Raw genomic sequence first — 16,095 nt, forward strand, 5'->3', positions numbered from 1 at the left:
ATTTTTTTAAGCCAATCTTAAGAACAATTTTATTTGAAACATCAAATGATAAGACCAGCTACTCCAACTAAACTGCCACGACTAGCAATCTTTTCAAGAAGCCACATCCAGGGAGTATCCAAAAAAAAATTAAGTTTCATGGAAAATAATCCTGTAATAATTAATAAGCTATAATAATGTTGCTGGAGTTAACTCAAAGAGAGAAAACATGAAACACAATAAAAAGCATGACCTTTAACAAAAATTTAAAATCTCTAATAATGTTAAAAATTGTCCAAGTCAACACTATTCTTTTGGAAAACAAGAAAAGGTCATAAAGAGGGAAACGGAACCCCACAGCTACGGAACCTCCTTTTTGCCTCAGACAGACCCACCCCCGGCCCCTGCAGTCAATGATCCCCTTCAGCAAACCACAGGAGTGGAATCGGAATTTCACTCACTACCAGTGAGCCTGGGCACTGCTTTCCATATGTTTCTGGGCATTTGGAGTCATACATGAATTGCTCATTCACAGTCTTTGCCAAGTTTTCTGCTAGATTGCATGTCTTTTCCTAGTCAGTCTATAAGAACTCATTGTGTATTACATATTAACTATTTATCTGTCAATTGTTGAAAGATGTTTTAAAATTTATTATTTGTCTTTCGTTTTGTGTATAGTATCTTTATTGAAAGAAATTCTACGTTTTTACATATAAAGATTTCTTTTATCACACAGTTTGTACCTTTTCAGTCCTTTACTTTCTAAGATTATTTCATTACATTTCAGTCTTCAAACCAACTGCAATTGTATGTGTATGTGTGATATGTTATCCCTGGGCTCGACCTTATTTCTTCCAGATGGAGACCTAGCTTTCCCAGCAACATTTATTAATTGATCCATCCTCTTCTCATTGAACTAAAACATATTTTTGTTGTTTATTAAATGTTCATATGAAGTGAGACCTATTTCTGGATTATCTATTCTGACTGAACAGTTCCATCAATATGACAATGATCTCATCACACTCGCTCTAGGTACATTCTGATAGTTGGCAAGGCTTTCTTTTTTCCCTTTTATTAAACTTTGTTGGGCTACTCACAGATGTTTCTTTTTCCCTATGAACTATAAGATCATTTATCCATTCTACAAAAAACCCTAATGGGATCCAAGCTGAACCTGCATTAGATATATTCCTTTTTAGAAAAACGACTCATTTATGATAATCTGTCCACCGAAAAAAAATAGTATGTCCAGTTCTACTAACATGTCCTTCAATAAGATTATATCATCTTCTACAAATAAGTAATTACTTTTCTTAGGAATTTTATCTTTTTTGGTACTATTTTAAATGGAACATTTCCCCATTTCCATATTTAGGTGTTTTGTTCTAAGCACAGAAAAATAATTTGCTGTTAATGATCATTTATGCTTAGCTATCCCACCAATATTCTATGAATCTTATTAATTTTTTAAAACTGAAATAAAATCTCTTGGGTTTGGTAAGTATAAAAATCACATAACTACGAAAAAAGTTAAACTTTCTCTTCCAATATTTATACCATTCCCCTCTGGTATTAAATGTGTTAGCATCCCTGCTTAGCTATGAGTTTAAATGAAATGGCTGTAGTGTTTCATTGTTTAGAAAAATGTTTGGTAGCGATTTTTACAAGTAGCCTGGCATACTTAGGCAGTTCCCTTTTCCACTTATCAGAAATGGTTACATTTTTTATCAAATGCCTAATCAGTATCTGATCTGATCACACCTTCTCTTTTTCTTTTTATCTGCTAACACAACAAGGCTTATCAAATGCTTAGTCAGCATCTGCTGATCAGATCACACCTTTTTTTTCCCCTTTTATCTGCTAATATAATAATGCTGAGAGAATTTCTTGATTCTGAACCAACCTTGTACCCCTGGCATAAATTCAAGTTGGTCAGAGTCTTCATACATTCTGGAATTCTACTTGTTAAGATTTTGTTTTGATTTTTTGCATCTATATTCATAATTGAGACTGGTCTCTCGTTGCTTTATTTCTGTCCTGTCTTTCAGGTTTTATAAAGGAAGTTAAATAAAATGAAATGGTGAACTTTTCTTTCTTTTGCTGTTTGTAAAAAGGTAATTCAGCTATTTCAAATGGTTTTCAGGAAAAAAAAAAAAGTTTCTGTCAATCAATGTCAGCCTGCACACCTTAAAAAAAAAAAAAAAAAGACCAGGTAGAGTCTCACGGCTTATTCCCCCAACCACTGCCCTCAAAAATGTGTTTTCTAATGAAAAACAGAAATACCCAATGTGGAATAATGAGTGGGTTAGGGGAGAAAAGACTTTCTAATAATGGTTTAATTATAAAAAATTAGTTTCTAAGAAACTGTCCACTGAAGTGCCTCAAGGGGAGAGGAGACGAAACACAGAATCCCAGGTTGTAGGTGCCTGACTGTAAGCCCCGCACCACATCCCCAAAATATTACTTGAGGATTTTGTGTGATCTTGCCTAAAAAATTTTTTTTCAACTAACAAAATATAACCGTGGGGGGGGCAGGGGGGGGGCGGTGGCAGGATGGCTCAGGTGGTTAGAGCACAAGCTCTGAACAACAGGGTTGCCAGTTCGATTCCCACAAGGGCCAGTGAGCTGCGCCCTCCACAACTAGATGAAAGACAACGAGCTGCTGCTGAGCTGCCAGAGGGGCAGCTGGATGGCTCAGTTGGTTAGAGGGTGAACTTTCAACAAGGTTGCCAGTTCAATTCCCACATGGGATGATGGGCTGTGCCCCCTGCAACTAAAGATTGAAAACGGTGACTGGACTTGGAGCTGAGCTGCGCCCTCCACAGCTAGACTGAAGGAGAACAACTTGGAGCTGATGGGCCCTGGAAAACCACACTGTTCCCCAATATAAATAAATTAATTAATTAAAAAAAACAAAAAAACAAAAACATAACTGTTGGAACTTCTTGGTACTTAAAGGACTCTAAAGAAATACAGTAGTTACTCTTACAAAGCTCAGTTCTCTCTCCACCCCCCGCCCAGTACACTGGAATAGAGTTGGAATTCTATTTCTCGAGGCTTCTCTGCAAAAAAACTTAAAAATAAATAAATAAATAAATAAATAAATAAATAAATAAATAAATAAATAAATAAAATAAGTGTGTGTGTGTGTGTATATTTTTTTTAAAGCAGATTTAAAAAAATTATAAATCAAACAATGGCTGTTTATGACAAACTGATCTTAAACAATGTTTAGCCTGATATTAAAATCTGTACATTACAATAGGCAGGGTTGAGATGTGAAAGGGACCAAAGTATGCTGAATACTAAGGGTAATTTGCTTTTGTTTGATGTGTACAAATAAACTATATGTCACTCTTATATACTGTCAGTGGCGAAAAGTGCTTTAACTTGAAATGGAGGGCAATTGGACAACTTCTGCAGATCTGCACATGCATTTACTCTTTGATCCAGCAATTCCACTCCTAGCAATTTCCCCGGCAGATAGATCTCCAACAATACAAAAGTATATATGCTGTAGCTCACACATTGCTATGTTGTTCATAATTGTAAAATATTAGAAGTAACCTAAATGCACATACACAGGAGGTTGGTTAAATAAACTATGATATATCTTCCACAACAAGTACTACCGGTATGAAACTGCAAAAAGAAAATGAGAAAGAACTCTATGGAATGATCTGAGTGATTTCCAGAATGTCATTAAGGGAGAAAAGCAAAGAAGAACATTTATAGGATACCTTCAAAGTAACAAAGAGGAGGAAAAATATAAATACGTACACAGAATATATTACGGACCTACTTGTTTTTGCACAAAAATAAAGGAAGGATAATAAGAAACTAATAAAATGGGTGGGAATGAGGATGAAAGACTAGGAGAGGGAGTGACATTTCTCTGAGCTCACTTTTAGTATAGTTTGGCTTTTGGAACCTTGAAGTCCACGAAGATGAGAGATCCCTAAACTGAATAAAACAAAAACAAATTAACGTAACGGCACTTTAATAACATATACACATATGAAGACAAAAGAACTAATCCGAGTAACTTCTAAACACAGTATTTCATATATCCTCAGTCTAAAAACAAAGAAAGAACTAGGAAGTAATAATCTTGAACTCTGTTGAATGAGTTTGGTGTTTGTAGTGGATACGCGAGCGCAGCAATTCTGAAACAACTTTCTTTGTATTATAGGATTAAAGGGAGAGACCAGCCTCCTCTCAGGCCCCAGAGCTGAAGCCTGTGGATTCCTTTAGGAGCCCACATGTTCCACAAAGGCTGTCACAGGCTGCTCATCCCTCACTGTTCAGATTACTCCAGCCTAGTCTTCATTCTTTGTTTGGTTACTCATCCGACAAATGAGGGTCGCCTCTTCAAAAGGTGTAGGCACTCTCTGGGAATTGGGGTTACAATTGTGAAAAAGACAGACAAGGTTCCTGCCCTCACAGAGCTTATGTTTCAGTGCAAGCAGACACCAACCAAGAAAACAAATCAGGTTATTCCACATGATCAATGCAATTAAGAAATAAAGAAGGTGATGGGAAAGAGAAGGCAGTGGGCAGGGGCAGGTGGGCAGAGGGAACTCCTGTAGACTGACTAGTGGTCAGGAAGCATTTCTCTGGGGAGGTGACATGTGAACTGAAACCTGAAGGGTAATGAACCAGCTACGCGAGGATTAGAGTTGCGTTATAGGAAGAAGAAATACCAAGTGCAATGAATGACCTGCTGATTTACAGAATAGAAAGAAGGTCAGTAAAACTGGAGTGCAAATATTGAGGAAGAGAGTGGTGCAAAATAACAGAAGAGGAAAAATGCAAGAAGCCAGATCATGCTGGGCCTGTGGCCTTGGTAATGACTTTGGATTTTCTTCTCAATGGAGAATTTAAATGGATTTACTTTTTTAAAAGATCGTTTGGATGCCATTTGCAGACTGGAATCTAAAAGGGGCAACTGTGAAAGAGAGACTTCAGTCTGGATAGTCAAACAGTGGGCCCAGGTGAGACAGATTAGGTCAGAGAGGACAGTGGAGGCAGGAAGAGGTGGCCAGACTGGGAATAAAGTCTGAAAACTGAGTCAAAAGTATCTGCTTGACAGACTGGATGTGCAGGGTGAGGAAACGAGAGGAACCAAGCGTGGCTCTCAGCTGCTGGATACATGCTCAGTGCCATGAACTGAGATGTAGGCTCGGGAACGGGGATGGAGGACAAGGGAACATGAGTCAGGATGGCTTTTTTTGTTTTTGGTAAATGAGGTTGGTACATTGACCTTATTGGGGGCTGACGGCCACTCAGAGGCATCCTATGACAGTACATGTTATACAGCCGTTTGCCCTGTCCCCATGCCCCAGATCACCAAGCCATTCTGATTTCTTTGTTTTTGGCTCTGGCTCCCTCCTTCTCTCTCAAGGCCCATTTCCAGGTGGTGCTCCCTTCCTCCCGCTCATTTCTTTCCTTAGAAGACCCTGATCTCCATTTCTGCAGCCCCTACGGCCTCTGATTCCAAAGCCCTCATTCGACCACTTTTTCTTTCCTAGACCTTCAAGGCTCTTGTCCATTCACCTCTCCTTCTCCTCCCTCTCCCAGGCCAAGACTGAACAACTGTAAGCACCTGAGTTGCCAAAAGGAAATAGAATATTTACCAGTTTCCTTCCAGTTCCTTATTTATAAGACAATTTCTTTGTTACAATTTGGCATTACACACACTGACCTGACGCCATTCTCTGAGAGTTCAAGCTTTCTTATATTCTTAATTGAAAATCAGATTGGATAGGTAGGCATCCCCAAAGTATCAGTAGGTTACAATTCAAATGTCACAAATTAGTTCATTGGAATATAGGTTCCACATGGAACAAAAACTATGAAGGTTTCTAACACATACTCCCAAATAGTCCACATCACTCATACAATTGAACCAAGGTCCAGAGCAAAGAGAATAAGGCCCAGAGAGATAGGCCAGAAATAGTCCCTAATTCTCAATCCAAAACTTTTTTCTTATCCAGATGACTGACACAAACTCATTCTGACTCAAACACATTCCTCTCTCTACCAAAAGGGTCAGGGGCCTTCCCTGGGACCTTACTAGAAAAACCACAGGAAAACACAAGATTAGCATGAGAGACAGAAAGGGAAAAGTATTTAATTAGGTCAGCTGTTATTACTTATAAATTTAAAAACCTAAGGTTGAAGAGCTCAAGTATTGCTCAGGGTTACAAAGTAAGTATCAGAGCTAATACGGAAAATGAGATCTTACACTTTGCACTACACTAGTCCATCATCTCAGCAGGACAGCCATGGTTCGCGAAATTTACAATTACTTTTCAAAGATGTTTCACTTGGGAAAAGATACTTAAATGCATAGTTTTTTGCCCCCTAATAGCAATTCTCGGTAAAATAGGCTATCACAAGTTTATTTAACAAAATGTCATAAAAAAGTTAAAGACAAAGAACATTTTTGACTGCCAATTTATCATCTGTATTGTTAATAAAAATTTTCACTATAAAAATAAGTTGGAAAAATGACTGATACACTAAGCTAAAAAACACTCTTTCGAAAACTAACAACTTAATTGAAAAAAAAGTAAAATTTACTAGATAATACTTAATTTTGTTCCATTACACTTGTTACTATGCAACAATTTTTATACTGCTATTAACTCTCTCCTTCCACTAGACGGCAATTTCTATGAAAACACAGATTTTTGTCTTTGTTCACTGCTATATCCCCAGCACCTACAATATTCACTGACCCATAGCAAACATTTGATAAATATTTTTACACTGTTGAATGAGTAAATGTGAAGTGAGATTTTTCTTGCAGCAGAGTATTCATCAGAAGCCTGTTTCTTGAATGAAACTTCATAAACTGGGAATATAACATAAAAGCAGAATTAAATGGAGGAAGTTAAGCTTGGAAAAGGAAGGTTCTAATGAGTGATCCTGACTTTTGGTGTAAAACACAATCATATACCAGAACACAAAGTCAAACAAGCTTGTCCCAATTAACACAGATGTCACAAATCCCTTGCATTTTAACTTAGGCACTTAACTGACAGGTGTGCTCCTGTGTTTACATGTGCTTGAGCTCTCTCTCCTCTCTCCTCTCTCTCTCCTCTCTCTTTTCTATCAAACTTGTCTTCTATTTTATTTTTAAAAAGTAATTCCAAAGAACCTGGTTATCTGATTTTCCAAGCTCAAAGTAAATCAGAGGTTAGAACTAGAAGGGCGTCAGAGGAGGAGACTCAGTAGTTGAAAGAGACAGTCTGGCAGCCAACATGCTGACAACGAGGAAAAAGAAAATAAAGCAGACACCAAAAAAAGCACAGGAATCTGATATCATTTAGTTTCAATTCTAATATATCCATACACAAATATATCTAAATTTCTCATGAAAGTTCTGCTATTTCAGAACATAGTAAGTGATTTTCATACTAATGACACGTATAATCAAGCTTAGAGACTCTGCTTGAAGGCAACAAGGAACTACCGTGTCTCCCCGAAAATAAGACCTAGCCATACCATCATCTCTAATGCGTCTTTTGGAGCAAAAATTAATATAAGACCAGGTATTATATTATATAAGACCCGGTCTTATATTGTATTATATTATATAAGACCCGGCCTTATATTGTAGTAAAATAAGACCGGGTCTCCTATTAATTTTTGCTCCAAAAGACACATTAGAGCTGATGGTCCGGCTAGGTCTTATTTTTGGGAAAATGTGGTATGTCAATCTTTATTACTTTCCATAAAATTATAAATAAAAACAGTCGCTCACTTAAGGGACAAGCAATTAGTGGGACAACTTCGTTAAGTGGAATACCCAGTCCCCAGTGCCGACAGCAGCTACTTTTTTGGAGGTTTTGGTTTCAGGGACTGTTATGTGCCACGCCCCTTTATATACAGGTTCTCTCCTAATCCTCTTAGCTCTATAAGGTAAATATAAGTCTTCCCATTTTCTAGATTAGAAAACTGAGGTTAGAGAGGATTAATACATGTTCCAAATCATAAAGACAGAAAGTAGAGCGGCTGGGATTCAAACCCAGGTGTGTGACTACAAATCACATGCTTTCTACTACAGCAAGCTGCCTCCACAACACTAAGAAACCAGGGCAATGAAGTAGAAATTGTAAGAACCAAACACTGTGGGGAAATGTGGTTTCTTGACAACAGAATTTAGCATGACTGCCCAAAGTCATGAACCTAGAACCCCAAACTATATTTGCTATTCACTCTTTTCTTTCCTATGGTTTCAAAGACTTAGTGCTTGTGTTAATTAATCAAGAAATTCAACAATATATGTTATGCATTCACCTTGTACAACATTGTAATAAATACTGGATATTTCACTGGCTATTTCACTACTAGCCTTCAAATAGTTTCTTTACCATTTATTCAATAAAAGATACAGAAGCATTACATTATAGAGAAAGAAATGTGGGACATTCAGATGAAAATGTGTGTTGTAGATGAAGCTAAAAAGAATAGAGAGAAAATATCAAAATGTAGATTTCTCAACAGGAAATTCAACTTTTGGACAGTGTTACCTTGTAAATGTCACCTTTTTTTTTAGTTCTGCATTAGAGAGATACTTTTTAGAAGTATCCCTCTGGTAAGAAGTAGTCGAGTATTTCAGATTAGGGATATAAATTCTCCTTCTATACTTTAAGAAATTATATTACTGAAATATTTTATTTTACCATCTGCTTATGTAAGGTTACAACTTACCATATCTGTGCTAAAACAGGTTGTGGTAACCCAGATTGAAAAAAAAAGTTTCTAGCTTGATCACCTGCAAATTAAGTGGAAACAGTTTCAGAAGAAAACAACAGCTGAACAATAATAGAAATCTCCTTACATCAAAATTGCAAAAATAAGAAAAGGCTGGTAATCCTATAAATACAGAATTGAATACATGATAGAAGCCAAATGGCACGTCTATAAAGCAACAGTAAAACAAATCCATCAGCATTGACTTTAAAAAATCATCTGAAAAAGGGCAGCCCACTTGCAGGGATAGATACTTTAATTGATGTGCTATTAACTAAGATGGTAACAGCTGCACGTGACAAAGCACATCTACAGGGATCCTGAAGAAAGTGATGACCCCATACTTCTACTTTATAAAAAAGGTCTTTGCCATTCCCAGTATCTACACTTCAAATTTGGAGTGTATTTATGGAGAATAAGTAACAAATATTAAAAGAATCACATCAATGATTAAGAATTAATAAATTAAAGAGAACTACGAGAAAAAAACCACACAAAAACAAGTCCCAGGAAATCTAGATGCCATTTTTTCCTAAAGCCAATTCCTAAAGAATAATCAAACAGGAAAGATAATGGTACAAAAGGCACGTTAAGGGCACAACAATAAGAGAATTCCTTCTTTCTTTTTTTTAATGTTCAGCATTTGTTAATTTCTTTAAGTTTTCCAAACAAGTTCAAGATGAGAATTAAGCAAGTGTTTTAGCTCAAGGACCACAGCCCAGTGCTACTTAAAGAATGAGGTCCTTTGATCTTAACCAATTCCCATCAGTGATATGGTGGAAACAAGTGACTTGACATCCATTAAAGACTAATCAAGGCTTGAATGCATCATAGGAAAAGCAATGGTAAAAATACAGGCTCAGGCGATGGCAAAATGGGTAAATGTGCCCCCCAACCACACGTGTCCACCTTAGCTTTGCGTAATAGAGTCTCTCCACAGACACATGCACTACTGAGAAGTAAAAATGTAAAAATACTGACTCCAATTACCAGTAATAAATCCAGATATTGGCTTTAAACTATGGAACTGTTGATCATGCTTCGCTCTTTCCTCTACAGTTATGGCCCAGATATCCAGGCTGCCTACAATCCAAAAAAAAGACAAATTATTCAATGAGAAAAAAAATAAAAGACAAGGCACTCACACAAACTATTTCCATAGTACTTTAAGAGTTTGTCAATGTTATAACTGATTTGATAAATTAACAGCTGTTTGTCCTTGGAAGTTATACACAAAAAGTTAGCAAATTAAGAGTAAAGTAGCCCACGGCCCCCAAAAATTGGCACAAATTATTTTTATAAAAATGGTCCTGTAATCCTATAGTTAGCAGGATTGTACGAAGACATAGTAAGTTACTAATCATAATTTATTTACATAAACTTGAGCAATAGACTAATTTAAAACTGCATCTTCAGATGTCTTAAATGCAAAAGGTGAAACTTATGGAAAAAATGTGGGCCTCGCAATCCTACATGATTCCATGAAAATCTTTTTGGAGTATTAAAAATATTTAGATATTGGATTGTAGTGATGGTTGCACAACTCTGTAAATTCACTAAAAACCACTGAATCAATGGTACAGTTAAAATTAGTGAATTTTATGGTATGTAAATTATACTTCACTAAGACTGTTTTTTAAAACGGGGTCCTTGAAAAAAGTAATGGCAAACCAAAGAGAATGGAATTTTTGTTCTCCTTCAGTTTCAGCTCTAAGTCTGACCAGATGTTCCCTCCCTTCCAAGATCTTCCTCACTTTAGTCCTAGGTCTCCTCAAATAAATTCACCAAAATAATTTTAGATTACATAGACAGAAGGCTTTCAAAAGTTCAGACACTTTCCCAAAAGGTGGGAACAGACAATATGTATGTTTCATACAAAATGTGAATATGTCTAGCACAAAAGCAAAATGTCTAAACATCACATTTAATCTCTCTGTGGGGTATGACAGTGACACATAGAGTGGTAATTCATTCAATCGTTGGAAACCTATTTATTGAACAATTAATGTGCCAGGCACTGGATAGATATTAGGGATAAAATGGTGACTGATACAGGTATGATCCCTTCCCTCACAGGCCTTACAGTCCTGCAAATTCTAAAAGGGATTTTTAATGCCTTGTCAGAATTCTTCCCTGGAACTATAAACAAAAGCAAGACCAAAACAAAACAACCCAAAACTTGCCCAGCAATTAAGAAGGAAGACAAAAGCAAAACACAAGTGAAACAATAACACTAATGGTTTTGAAAACTTTCCAGACTGCTATACTAGAATCCCACAGAGACTTTTACAGATGTGATCAGAGGGATGATGCTTTGTGTTTTCTTACTCTCTTCATGACTGGATCAGACAGCTGCCAAGAGTAATCAATTAATGTGTCACACTGTCTTTGAAAAAAAATACTTAGCCAGTGTGCAAAAATATTATTTAACACTTTCTTAACGTTGTTAGGAAAAATTACCTAAAAAACATATTTTATGTAGATTGATATGTTTTAAGAAATTAAACTAAAGCATATGAAAATGTCATGTTTCAAATCCAGGCTTCAAAAAATGTATGGAACAAATGATCCAGTCACTTCAACAAACAAATTGCAAAGAAAAAAACAGGGATGGAAGAGGAATTTAGTAATGAAGATGCTTAGGAGATACATGAACTAACTGCAGTGTATGTATCTTGTTTGGATCCTGACTTGGACAAACAAACCGTAACCAATAAATGGGTAAATCAGGGAAATTTTAACACTGACTTGATAATTGATATTAAGGAATTACCATAAATTTTGTAGGTGTGGTAATGGTATTATAATTACACCTTTAAAAGTGTTCTTATCTATTAGAAACACATACTAAAATATTTGTGGATGAAATGATATGCCTGAGAGTTGTTTCCAAAGAATCAGATGAAACAATATTGGCCATGAGTTGATAATCACTGAAGCCATAAGATGGGTACATATGAGTTAATTATATTATTGCCTCTGCTTATGAGCATATTTGAAATTTGTCATAATACTAAGTTATTAAAAATGTAGTTCCAAAGTACATTAAAAAAGGAAAATCTTTGAAAACTTACCACCAAAAGGTGCTGGAAACTGAGCCATGGTTCTGTTACTTTTACCTTGCTAATCGACGCCTGTAATTGAAATGCAACATTTAGGTTTATAAAAACTTCACTCCTAGATACTTATAAACACATTAATACTCTGTGTCTTTAATGATCAGAAGATTGATACCAGAGCTAGGGTACAGCACCACAAATGAAAGTTACAACTAAGAGGCCCATTCATTCATTCATTCATTCATTCATTCATTCATTCTCTGCACAGTTTCTGTGTCAGGTACAATGATGGGCACTGGGGAATGTTAATGAAAGACTCTGGCAACAAGCTTTCAGCCTGGTGAGGGATACCATTAGCCCGGGACAGCCTGGGCTACAATATCACCAATGTTGTATGTGTTTCTTTTTCAATATGTCTTTTTCTTAACTGTCTGTGTATACTAGTCTATCTGCCTGATGGTTATAACAACAGCTCCTTTTAATGAGCACTTAGAATATGCTGCCCACTGTATCAGGTGACTTACCAGTTTTATACTTTTCATTGTCATCACCGCCCTATCAGATAGGTACTGTTATTACCATCCCCATATTACAGATGAGGAAAATGCGTATCAGAGAAGTGAAGCGACTAGACAATACTACAATTGGGTACCAGCTGGAGTTGAGCAGTGGCTCAAAACTAATTAAAGCAAACTCCACAGCCTGTGTTCCTTTCACCCACGAAAAAGACTGTCTACAATCGCTGCTTAAAGATTTTGAGAAAAGCCATAAACAAGGTGTATTACACTAATGTCTGTCGGCAACAGCAAACACAAATCCACTGCTCCACAATCCCCATCAGGCAGTATTTGTTCATGAACAGCCAACGTGAAATCAAGTCCATCCTTTTCCTCAACTAAAAAAATCTGCACTTACTGAATATTTTTCTTTATAGTTAATTTAACAACACAGTAAATGTGCACAGTTAAAAGTGAGTATCAATTAATCACAGATTTAAATTTTAGTTAAACTTAGATTTTAAAAATGCCCTAATACTCTTCAATGTCATCTTCCTATCTGTCCATGGAATTATTTTCCAACCATGATATTTTTAAATTTCCAAAAACTCTTTCTGTTCTCCACTCTTTATTTCTAAAACCATCTTTTTCTGTTTCTAACAGACACAGTTCTCATTCTTTTTTCCCATTTTGCTCGTTAGCTTTCTTCTGTTTCTTACATCACTTGATTCCTCCTGTTTGTTTGTTGGCTGATGATCTGTTTTAGGTCTCTCTTTTTCAGCTCTGAGGCTTTCTTCACTATCTAGTGATCCCTGGGTGATCCTTCGTAGTTAACTTGAAACACTAAACAAATGCTCAGAAGCTGCGTGTGGGTGGCAGGTTTGCTGACTGATGACGGAGTTCTCCATACAACGATCATGTATAGCCGTCACCTTTTCCTTAAGCGACCTCCAAATATCAGTATGGAGAGGCTTTTTTCATTGAAGAGGTTCAGTTTTGCAGAGAGAAAGAAGTGTAGGGGAGAGTGGAGAGAGAACACCACATCTAGCTACTGGCTTCTGGTGCAGAGTGGGGAAGGGAGAAGGTGACAGGCATTACCAAAAAATAATATTACATATATTTATATATATTACATATATGAAAAATATTATATATATATATATATATATATATATATCCTAAAGAATACAAATGCAAAAATCCTTCACAAAATATTAGAAATTGAATCTCAGTAATATATACAAAGCATAAGACATGAACGAATAGGGTTTATCCTAGAAGTAAGTAAAGGTTAGTTTAACATTTCAAAACAATTAATATAATTTACCATATTAACAGAATAAAGCAGAAAATCCATATGATTGTTTCAATAAATGCAGAAAAAAGCTTTTGACAAAAACTCAACACTCAGTAATAATAAAAACTTTCTGAAAACTAGGATTGGTAGGAAAATTCCTCAGATACAGAGCATCTATGAAATTTTCAAATGTTAAGATAACTGGAAAAACAAGTAGTTTTTTTACTCTCAAGTCTGAGCACTAGTACACTTAATATTCTTCTCAGTTACGATCAGATTATTATTTCTATTTAGAGCTTACTTGAAAATAAGCCTTTATACCTTTCAAAGATTCCTTCTCTCCAAAGTCTTATTCATTCACTCAGGAAAAGTTTTTATTCCCATGAACTATTTTATTCCCAAGGCTGTATTGATCCAACATATAAATAACAGGCTTGTGTCAGAGATTTTTATCTCCTCATTAAAGCATTTGAAGATTGTCCTAAAAGAGCTCATTTCTAAATCCTTATCTCATTCAAATGACATCTTAAAGTTCTACTCCCAGAATCAGAGATAATGTTCTACACTACGCCAAAATTATGGAGTCAGCTTCGGTAAGGATTTACTGGCATGATCCTTACTATTAAAGAGTTTACAATTAACTCAATAGCAAAAAAAACAAATAACACAATTAAAAATGGGCAAAGGACCAGAACAGACATTTTCCCAAATAAGACATACAAATGGCCAACAGGTATACAAAAAGATGCTCAATATCACTAATCATCGAGGAAATGCAAATCAAAACCACAGTAAGATATCCCCTCACACCTGTTAGGATGGCCGTCATCAAGGCAAGAGATAACAAGGGCAAGGATGTAGAGAAAAGGGAACCCTTATATACTGTTGATGGGAATGGACACTGGTACAACCATTATAGAAAACAGTATAGGAATTCCTCAAGAAATTGAAAATAGAATATCATATGATCCAGCATCCCACTTCTGGGTATATACCCAAAGGAAATGAAATCACTATCTCGAAGAGACACATGAACTCCCATGTTCACTGCAGCGTTATTCACAATAGCCAAGATACGGAAACAATTTATCTGTTGACAGACAAATAATGTGGTATACATATGCAATGCAGTTTTATTCAGCCATAAAAAAAAGAAGGAAATCCTGCCATTTGTGACATGAATGAAACAGGGGACATTTTGCTAAGTGAAATAAGCCAGACACAGAAAGACAAATACTGTATAATCTGACTTATATGTGGAATCTAAAAAAGTCAAACTCATAGAACCAGAAAGCAAAATGGTACTTTCCAGGAGCTATTGAGTGGAGGGAATGAGATGTTGGTCAAAGGATACAAACATTCAGTTATAGCACGAATAAGTTCTGTGGATCTAATGTATAGTATGGCATGGTGACTAGTTAATAATACTGTATTTTATACTTGAAATTTTCTAAGAGAAGAGATCTTAAGTGTTCGTACCACACACACATATGCAAATTGTTTGAATGTGCTAATTGGCTCGATTGCAGTGATCATTTCATAATGTATACGCATATTAAATCATCATCATGTTGTACCCTAACTATAGTTTTTATTTGTCAATTATACTTCAATGAAGCTGGAGAAAAAAGGAGTTTACAATTAATTAGGGGAGAGAAAATACATATCAAAAATCTGTGTGTGTGTGTGTGTGTGTGTGTGTGTATACAAAGAGCCATAAGCAACAAATAGTAATTAACTAAAACTTAATGAAATGCTTACTAATACATCTGATCTGTATTAGCCAATTTAACCCTATTAACAACCCTCTGAGTTAAATAATATAACTATCCCATCTTACAGATGTGGAAACTAAAGCAACAGTTGACACAATCATTATTACTGTTTTTTCACACAATTATTAAATAGTAGAAGAGGGAGTCAGTCTGGTTTCAGGGCCCATGATCATAACCTCATACTTTCAGGATTAAGAAATTCATGGAACAATCATGAAGTAGTTAGCCTGGCAAACCAACCAGGGCGGAGCTGGAGGGAGGGAGTGAGGGGATCCTGTTGGAAGCAATTAAAGCACTGGAAAACAAAAAGGAGAAAGAAAGGGAAACCGAGTTTGTTTGTTTTTTAAGAGTCATCACAGACCACAGAGGAAACTGAATGGGGGAAATAAGGTTAAGCTTTTTGCCATATAAGTCCAAAGAGCTTTTACTTCTATACGAAACAAGCAAAGCTGCCTTAGTAAGCACTTCTCAAATGAAAGTTGGAAGTCTTATATACAGCGGGTGCCCCAAAAATGTATACACATTTTAAGAAAGGATAAAAGTGTATTAAAATTGTAATACAATGAATGACGCTAGTAGTCATTTGATTAACACCATCTTTTGAGCATACGTCATACTACACATTGCTACCATAATTCAACTCAACTTCGAAAATACATACATACATCTCTTAAAATGTGCACTTTTTTTTAGCACCCCCAGTATATGAGTACATATATGTA

The 16,095-nt window shown here is 36.0% G+C and overlaps 1 protein-coding gene across 5 annotated transcripts in view; it reads right to left on the bottom strand.

The window, feature by feature from the left end:
• ITSN1 (intersectin 1) overlaps positions 1-16,095 on the bottom strand; it is a 189,694-nt gene that overhangs the window by 128,473 nt on the left and 45,126 nt on the right. For 2 of the 5 annotated variants that reach the window (XM_019730241.3, XM_019730239.3), the window contains exons 2-4: positions 11,820-11,879; positions 9,736-9,828; positions 8,704-8,767 (exon numbers count right to left, since the gene is read on the bottom strand). The exons of 1 other annotated variant lie outside the window; for it this stretch is intronic. In XM_019730241.3, the coding sequence (XP_019585800.2) occupies positions 8,704-8,767; positions 9,736-9,828; positions 11,820-11,847 (185 nt within the window). In that variant the 5' untranslated portion in view covers positions 11,848-11,879. Of the gene's footprint in view, positions 1-2,971; positions 2,997-3,887; positions 3,946-8,703; positions 8,768-9,735; positions 9,829-11,819; positions 11,880-16,095 lie in introns of those variants that run through there. 2 more of the 5 variants (XM_074325803.2, XM_088793839.1) reach the window with 2 other exon arrangements.

Source organism: Rhinolophus sinicus, chromosome 17 (assembly GCF_057876585.1).
Source record: "Rhinolophus sinicus isolate RSI-liver-muscle chromosome 17, RSI-T2T, whole genome shotgun sequence".
NCBI lineage: Eukaryota > Metazoa > Chordata > Mammalia > Chiroptera > Rhinolophidae > Rhinolophus > Rhinolophus sinicus.